This window comes from Mus pahari, chromosome 14 (assembly GCF_900095145.1).
Source record: "Mus pahari chromosome 14, PAHARI_EIJ_v1.1, whole genome shotgun sequence".
Lineage (NCBI taxonomy): Eukaryota > Metazoa > Chordata > Mammalia > Rodentia > Muridae > Mus > Mus pahari.
The window spans coordinates 26287039-26296015 of NC_034603.1; the positions used below are offsets into that span (position 1 = coordinate 26287039).

Here is an 8977-nt window from a genome sequence, read left to right on the forward strand (position 1 = left end):
CCTGCCTCTGCCTCCCAAGTGCTGGGATTAAAGGCCTGCACCACCACGCCTGGCTCTCTCTTTCTTTTTAAAAAGAGATTTATTTATTCATTTTTATGTGTATGAGTACACTGTCCTGTCACTTGCTGTCTTCAGACACACCAGAAGAGGGCATTGGATCCCATTACAGATGAGATGCCATGTGGTTTTTGGGAATTGAACTCAGGACCTTTGGAAGAGCAGTCAGTGCTCTTAACTGCTGAACCATCTCTCCAGCCCAACTGACACGTTTGAAGCCATTGGTCACAGTGAATCTTTCTTCCTTATAAATAGATCATCTTAGGCATTTTGTTGGAGTGACAGAAATCTGATAGGCACAAACTTCGGCCCCAGCAGAATTGGAAATTGGCCCGTCTGTCCATCTGCAGCTTAAATTCAACCTGGCTCCAGGACTGCATGGACACGAGTCACAGCCCTGTGCACCCATGCAGGACTCTGGTTTATATTTTTCCCCAGACACAAGGACAGAGTCAGCACTAATGCTGTTTCAGTGTTTTGCAAACACTCTTTGGTGGTAGGCGTTCCTCTAAGACCCCGGGCTGCCCCCTGTGTCTCTCCAGGTTTGAGGCTCTGTGGCCCCATCCTCTGGGGAAGTCAACTCCAGCATCATGAGAGGCGTCTTCATTGCTGGTGTCATCGCGGCATTCGCCATCACAGTTGTAGGTGAGAGAGGCCACGCGGCCCCCTTTGCAGTACAGCTTTCCTTTCCACTCTGGCCGAACATACTTGCTCTTGGCGTCCTGTGGTACCACCTGGCCCGTTGTGTTGTACTAGACCCATGTGTCCACTCTGTCTTCAGAAAGACCACTCTGTGGCTGGTCAGGGTTGGATTTTTCTGTCGGGGAACGGTGAATGATGAGGCAAAACTAATGGGCGTGGCTTCATCTCACGATGTCAGTTTCGGTAATCCTCAGAGAACAGTTGGGCGTCCCATCTGGATATTTTTTCCTGTTGCAGGCATGGTGCTCTGTGAATGTCTGATGGTTGTTGACTGTATTCTGTAAATACTTTGTCCTCTCAGACTCCCTGAGTTGTACACAGTGTCATGTGTTCAATAGCACCTGTGATGCCCAGGCCACCGAATGCAGTGCGAACTCCTTGAGTTGTGTGGAGTCCTTTGTCAACTCCACTCTAGGTGAGTGGGGCTGCTGTCGCTGGGACTTGTGGGAGGTAGGAGCTAAAGAGAGTGGGCACAGAGGAAGGATGCCTGAGACAGGGCTGGGCTGTACAGTGCAGAGAGACTACCAGGTCATGCGGATAACTTCCCCCAGTGACTGAAGTGAGCAGGAGATGGATAGGAAAAACGCACACATAATCAAACATTCGGATGAGCCCTGTGGCGTCGTGGAAATCCCTTCCATTGATTGAAACCTCACTGTAGATACATTTTGTAAACAGCAAGAGCAACTCAGAGCTGAATAAGAGGCAAGTGTTTTACCTGAGACATTGGACTCCTCCCCCCCCACACACACCCCTCTTCCCCGCCCCGCCATCTCTTCCTTCCACAGCGGGCTCCTATCTTTTCTAGATCAAATGGGTTTTTTTCGTTAATGAATACCTCCCCAGGCATTCTGATCTCTGGGAATCTCTCAGGGTACTTAGCAGTCTTCCGTGCACAAAAGCAGCAAGGACAACAGCTGGCATCTAAGCAAGGGAGCTCGGGAGATGGGTCAACCAATGAAGTGCTTGCTGCACAAAGCCTGAGGACCCAAGAGTATCCCTCAGCATCTATGGACAAAGGCTAGGCATGGTGGTACATGCCTTTAACCCCAGCATGGGGGCAGCTAAGACCAGAGGAACCTATAGCTTGATGGCCAGCCAGCCTAAAACTGGTGAGGTCCAGACCATCTCAAGACCCTTTTTCAAAACAAATAAGGCAGAGAGCCACTGAGGAAGCGGATGCCATTCTCTACTGCTTGAATGCTGGAATTATGATTATATGCCAACATGGCCGGCTAACTTTTCTTAATGTTTTTGTGGTGGTTGGTGTGTGTGTGTGTGTGTGTGTGTGTGTGTGTGTGGTGCTGGGCATTAAATACAGGGCTCTGCATGTGCCAGACAAGCACTCTACCACAGAACCACACCCCCCAATCCATCAATTTATTTATTTAGACTAATCCACATTTAATGTTACAGCCACATGTAGCTGGTGTTTCCGTGTTGCACAGCTACGGCTGGATTTTTGTGCAGTTTCTAGGAAGGAACCACAGCTGGCTACTGTGAGGTTGAACCATATACAAAATCCCACTGTGTCTGCTTTAGGACTTTTTGAGACATTAAGACAAATTAGTGGCCTGGGGGTGGGGGTGGGGGTGGGGGTGGGGGGAAAGGTGTTGCTGCTTATGTTAGACTAGGCCACCATTTTTCTGGTGTCCCTCCTGTCTCGGCGTTTTACCCAACCTTTTGACATCATGATATAACATTGTCACCACCAAACTCATGTTCAAGAACAAGGGATGTAGTTAACAACGGCAAGAACAAAATCATGAGAACTTTTAACAGTATGTAAGTTTACAGCTTTGTGCTGTGTTCACTTATATCTCTTCTGGGTTGCATGTGTAATGACAGAGTTTAACCCATCTCTCTGTTAATCTGAGGAAGGAAAGAGTTCTCTGATGGGGAGCAGCTTTCTCTTTGTTTTGTTTTGGTTTTTTTTTTGTTTGTTGTTGTTGTTTCCAAGACAAGGTCTTACTATGTAGCCCTGGCTGTCCTGGAACTCACTAGGTAGACCAGGCTGGCCTTGAACTCACAGAGCTCTACCTTCCTCTACTTCCCAAGTGCTGAGGTTAAAGATGTGCCACTACCACCCGGCTGGGTTCTTCTTGGTATAAGAATCCTTCTCCAGTCCCAAACTGTGCTGAGCAGGGGGTCAGGTCCTCTGTCCCTGTCCGAAGCATTGTCTTCTCAGGGTGCTGCTCTCCCTGAAGCTTCTCCAGGTACCAACCGTCTGCATTTGCCTTGCTGCAGGAGGGTTCCTGCATGTGTACCAGAACAAGTTCTGCTCTGCATCCGAGTGCACCGAGAACAGCACGGAGGTGGCCTTCACTGTCCATCTATCTGATGACCGAAGATACCATTTTGCAAGCCATTGCTGCCAAGGAAAGCCCTGCAATGTCACCCACTCTGGTTTGTACAGGGCCCAGCAGCCTGTCCACCCCTCCCCCCCCCCCACTCCACTCTTGCTCTTCTGCTTGCTTTGTTTGGCTGAGGGTGGAGGTCTCCAGTCCAGGCACTTCTGCACCCAGCTGGATAACATTAGCATCTGACTTAGAGCAGTTACATAAGAAACGTGGGGGATGCTAAAGCAGGTCAAATACCATGCTCTCCCTTCAATGAAGACAGGGACTTCATGGATCATCCTTGTGGCAAGCGAAGCAAATGCTCGTTAGTCATTTTGAAGTTTTGTGATCTCAGGGCCTCAACTAAGAAGTTCTTTGAGACACTGTCTCCTGCGGTCTAGACTCACCTCAAACTTGCTATGGACCCAAGGATGGACTTCTCTCAGCCCTCCTGCCTGTGCCTCCCTAGTGCTGGGGTTACAGGTGTGTGCCACCGTGCCACCGTGCCTGGCAACATTTTGAGTCTAAGCAAAAACTGAAGACTCCACAAGTCTTTGTTTATATGGTCTCCATCTGCGAATATCTACCAGGTTAGAAACTAAAGTTAAGCAAATTCACAGATCTTAATTCAAAGACTCAAAGGGAAAATCGGTTATCCAAGTGGGGGTTGCGTGTGCTTTTAATCCTAGCACCCCCTTGGAGGCAGAAGAGGGAGCTAGATCTCTGTTAAGTTCAAGGCCAGCCTGGTCTACATAGTGAGACTCTGTTTCAAAAAACAAAAACAAATAGTAAGTTATATATATATTAATTATTAATTATTAAGAGTTTTACTTAGAAGTAACTTCCAAAAATATTTAATGAGTAGTATATATGTAATTAGATATACTAATATATGATATATGCTAATATACTAATATTTACTAATAGATACAGTATTTATTAAAATATATATTATGTGTATGTGTGTGCATTTATATGCTCCATGCGTAGCAAAAGTGGTATTGGCCCCTCTGGAGTTGGATATGCCATATGGTTTCTGGGCACTGAACCTGGGTCCTCTGGAAGAGCAGCCTGTGCTCTTAATTCCTAAGCTATCTCTTTAGCCCCGCCCCAATATATATATATTTTTCATAGAATGTTTAACTCCTGGCTTAGAAGGAAACTGGGATCTCAGATTTGCTTGTGTATTTTTAATCTGCTTGGGTCTCATTCACTATGTGGAGCTTCTGGGAAATTTTACCGCAAGCACACAAAGTGACAGGAGTAATAAGAGAAGCAGATGCCATCTTAGTGTTTTATAAAAGTGGCTTTAGCCATGTGGAATCTCTGCAGGTCTCAGGGACCCGGGAGTTCCTGGACCACAGTTTGAGAAGTGGTTTTCTAGATCAAAGTTTTCATTTAGAGGAGCGGTTCTCAACCTGTGGACCACAACCATTGAAACCCCCAACCGTAAATTTATTTCTGTTGCTACTTCATAACTGTAACTTTGCTTCTGAGCAGTGTCTCAGTTCCGAAGACCATTGGAAATGTGTGTTTTTCTGATGGTCATGATCCACAGGTTGAGAATCACTAAATTGGAAGAAGAAACAAAACAAAACAAAACAAAACAAAACAAAACAAAATGTGGGCAGAGATGGTGAGGTTTCTCATCAGCAGCACAGGCAGTTAGGGGTAAGGCTCGCTCTCAATGTGATTTAAAAATTCTTTTTTCTCCATCGCAATATGAAAATGGACCATTTTCATCTGCTCAGAACAAGTCTCAATGGTAATCAGACACCTGTTGGCTAAGGCTTCAAACAGTCAGCTGATGTTGACATCAACTACAGCTTGTATTCTTTTATTTCTCCCTTCTGTCTACCCCTCTGTGGATCACCATTCTTGAGAACTGGCTGGCCTACAGGGGAGAATCTCAGGAGCTGTGCATAGGAAACCTTTGGGCAAAGCATGTGCCTTTAGGGCTAGATCGGAGGTTTCCCGAATGTAGACTTTCCAGCAGCTTTTCTGCCTGCTTGTCCCTGCCTCTCAGGACAGTGTGATAATGTGGATCTAAGTAACTGCTTTCCTCTACCCAGAATCCGGAACACAGAACTTAACTAACATGCAGTGTGTGTCTTGCTATGGTACAAACAATGCATCCTGCCAGGAGAAACCCCAGCTGTGTTACAAAGGAGAACAATGTGTCCACATCGTCTCGGAGCTGACAAATGGTAAGTCTGGAGCTTCAGTTCCTTAACTCTGCTCAAATTGAAACAAGATGCAAGTTGCTGAGCTACTGCAGAAGAGCTGGGGATGGCAGGAACAGAGGAAGATTAACTCAGGATGTCTTTCAGCTAGGAAGCCTTCTTCTGGTCGCTACTCTGGACAAATCCAGGGCTACATCTGGTTGCCATTCTCCTGCCCTTCTGTAGTCACACCCCAGGTTCAGCTATCTGACTACCTGGCCCTCCTGGCACTTGCTTCTTTACTCAACTGCCACTGCTCTTTAGGTGTGGATGTGTGTGTGTGACTTTTTTTTTTTTTTTGGTTTTTCGAGACAGGGTTTCTCTGTGTAGCCTTGGCTGTCCTGGAACTCACTTTGTAGACCAGGCTGGCCTCGAACTCATAAATCCGCTTGCTTTTTTAACTTTTGTTTTTGAATACCTATATATACTTTTCTTCTACATCGTGAGAGGTGTTGATTTAGAGCAGTTAGGGCCATCTGGTTATTTCTTTTCTTCTATAAAAGTAACCTGAGAATGACCATCATTTTGCCAGAGTAGCCGGCCAACCTGAAGGCAGCATGCAGTGCATGCTTGCTTCTTGTTAAAGGAACAGTCCTGGGACCACTGCTGCCCTGTAGCTTTGTCCTTATTTTCCTAGAAGAGTGCCTAGTGGAGCTCTGCTGATCCTTTGTGGTGGTGGGTGGAGAGGAGGACAGGAGGGCAATGGTGGGGCCGTCTCAGGAGTCAGGGCTGGAAGTGAATGTGTAATGTCCTCCTAACATGTCCATCCTGGCTAACGGAACTCTTGGGAATGTGGTCTAGTGATGTCCAAGAAGGGAAAAAAAAAGTAGCAATCAAAAAACCAATAACCAGCCTGCCTCAGCTCAAACACAGCTCAGACTCATATTTGCTTAAGACTTGCACCCAAATACAAATTTTATTTCTATTTCTGCTTAATGTGAACTTCAAAGCTTAATTAGAATCACAGAGATTTCAGGGTATCCAAGTAATTTTTTTTTAAGCCTTTAAAACTATTTTTAAGAGATGTATTTTAGGACTACAGTAAAGCTGGGTTAAAGGCACAGACACCTCCCATGTACCTTTGCTACCTGGCTCATGTGTAATTGCTATCATCGTCAAAGCTCTCACCACAGTGGTGAGCTTACACAGGCACTCACTGTCACACAAGTCCCCAGTTTACCTCAGGGTCACTCCTAATATAGTGCATTCTACCATGACAGTGTAACATAGAGGACGGCCTTGTCCTGAAAGACGTCTGTGAGCACCTGCTCAGGCTTTTCTTGTACTCAAGCCTCTGGTGGCCATTGGTCTTTTTTTTTTTTTTTTTTTTTTTCTTTTTTTTTTTTTTTCTTTTTTTTTTTTTTTTTCTGCCTCTATAAACTTTCATATCTCAGAATGTCTGCTCTCTCTCCCTCTCACTTTCTCAGTCTCTGTGTCTTTCTGTTTGTCTTGTCTGTCTCCCAGAGGCCTCACACATGTAAAAATACATTCTTCCACTACAAAGGTCACACTTCCTTCTGTAATGCTCCAGGCCACCCACACTGCCTGCCCTGGTTTTTAATTTAGAAGCTGTGCCAAAGAATCTTTCTTTCTTTCTTTCTTTCTTTCTTTCTTTCTTTCTTTCTTTCTTTCTTTCTTTCTTTCTTTCTTTCTTTCTTTCTTTCTTTCTTTCTTATTTCCATGTCCTTGAAGAATTATGTTGGGATTTTGATGGGGATTGCATTGAATCTGTAGATTGCCTTTGGTGGGATGGTCCTTTTTTACTAGTGTTAAGGGTACTGGAAGGTACTTTGCCAAAGAATTTCTATGCTCATCTCATCCCTGTGTCTCCTGGTGATGTAGCCTCATCAATGCTCAAAGCCAGGTAGACCACAAACCAAGACTTTTTCTTGCTTGTCAAGGTGTGTCAAGCACCATACTGAGTAATGCAGAGTGTCTCAGCTCTCAGCACCGGTACCTGGGGTGAAGCAAGAGCAAACTGTTTTCTTCTTGGGGTTCGGTGGTCTCTTCCACACAATACACTCTGACTGCACCCAGTCCCTTCATACTCTTGAGCTCCTTCAGTCCTCAGCGAGCTCCCTGTTTCCTAGGGACAGTTGAGTTGCAGCTGACAGCCCCGTAGGGCCACCACCCCTCAGAATTAGCTGCTATTATAGCTATGTCTTTGAAAGAGCCATGAACCTTTCCCTACAACTTGAATCTGAAACTATGTTTAAATAAACAGAGCTGAGACAGAGAAGCTGAGAATTTCCTGCGCACTTTTCATTTTTTTTTCAAAGAAAAAGTCAGGTCCAGAAGGGTAAGATTTCTAAAAGGAAATGCTGGGTGGAGCCTCATTCCTTCTGGAATGGAGAGTTGAAAGAACGGACCCCGAGCCTGTCACCCATGCTTGCCTTTGATCCCCCCTTCCCTCTCTCCTCTTTCTCTCCCTCTTCCTTCTTTTGCCCTTCCCTCCCTTTTGTATTTTTCTTGATAGACTCTTGTCACATAGCTGGCCTTGAACTCATGGTCTTCCTGCGACAGACTGCCAAGCACTGGACTTGCAGGTGTGCACCACCATACCTGGTTTGGTTTTGGCATTTTTTTTCGGACAGCTGCACAGGAACATGAGACGGGCATCCAAGATCTACCTCCCAGCTCTCCTTTAAGTCTGGGTTTGCAACCCACCTCTCACAGCCTCATTGGCTTTTGGGGATTGGTGAGGAGGGGCCTGGACTCTGACCTCCGTAGTTCTTGGACTACTACTGTGTGGTATTCTTAACTCTGGACTTCTTCCTTAAAGATGGCTTCCAGGAGTCAAGGGGCTGTTGCACACTGTTCAATTCCTCGCAGATAAATCACTGCATGGGCTGGGACTTGGGCAAAGGGTTGTGCAAAGTTCTGATTGTCTCATTTACCTCCTCAGGCACGGGCAGAGTGGAGCTGAAGGGCTGTTCCGATATCAGCAACTCTACTTGTCAATTCCTGTCCACTGGGAACAAAACAGTTGGAGAGTTTGTTTTCAAGTCGGTTGAATGCACACAGCCCACTGAGACCAACTCGACCATCACTACCCCCCCAATCACCAACACTTCCCTCTCCTCTGTTACCCCACCAGGCATCAACATTTCTTCCACCTCTGTTACCCAACCAGGCGTCAAGACTTCCCCCAAACCTGTTACTCCACAGGCTAGCATGGGCATCAAAGCTTCCTTCACCTCCTCTCTCTTTGGCAGCCTCCTTCTTCTGAAGCTGCTGTTTTGAGGTTCCTGGACTCTGCCCCATCCAGTGTCCCATGGGTGTCAACACTTTTCACATACCTTCCAGGGAGACTGTCCAGTAGGTTGGAAGTCACAGGACTCCAGGCAATGCTAGCAACCACAGTGTCTCCTTTATTAAAGTGTTGCTTGAGGTATAGACAATCTGTTCTGATATGTTTGGGGCTGGTTGCTATTCACTGCCCAGCCCTTCTCATCTCTGGGTGGGGGGGGGTCTTTGCTTTGGAGATAGGTGCTTCTTTGTCTCAGGACTCAATGATATCTCTGTTCCTGGTCCATCTGGCGTCTGAGAAGCTAAATCCATGGCCTTCCTGGTACCTTCTACTAGCACCCCTGTACTTCAACATCCCTGTACTTCAACATCCCTGCACTCCATCATCCCTGCACTCCATCATCCCTG

General features: G+C 46.2%; 1 protein-coding gene across 1 annotated transcript in view; it reads left to right on the plus strand.

The window, feature by feature from the left end:
• Nucleotides 1-8713, plus strand: part of Lypd8 (LY6/PLAUR domain containing 8) — an 11151-nt gene extending 2438 nt beyond the window's left edge. Inside the window, exons 2-6 of the mRNA XM_021211786.1 lie at nt 600-702; nt 1061-1174; nt 3007-3165; nt 5171-5305; nt 8226-8713. Of these exons, the coding sequence (XP_021067445.1) occupies nt 648-702; nt 1061-1174; nt 3007-3165; nt 5171-5305; nt 8226-8563 (801 nt within the window). The 5' untranslated portion in view covers nt 600-647 and the 3' untranslated portion in view covers nt 8564-8713. The remainder of the gene's footprint in view (nt 1-599; nt 703-1060; nt 1175-3006; nt 3166-5170; nt 5306-8225) is intronic.
• Nucleotides 8714-8977: the final 264 nt, after the last annotated feature.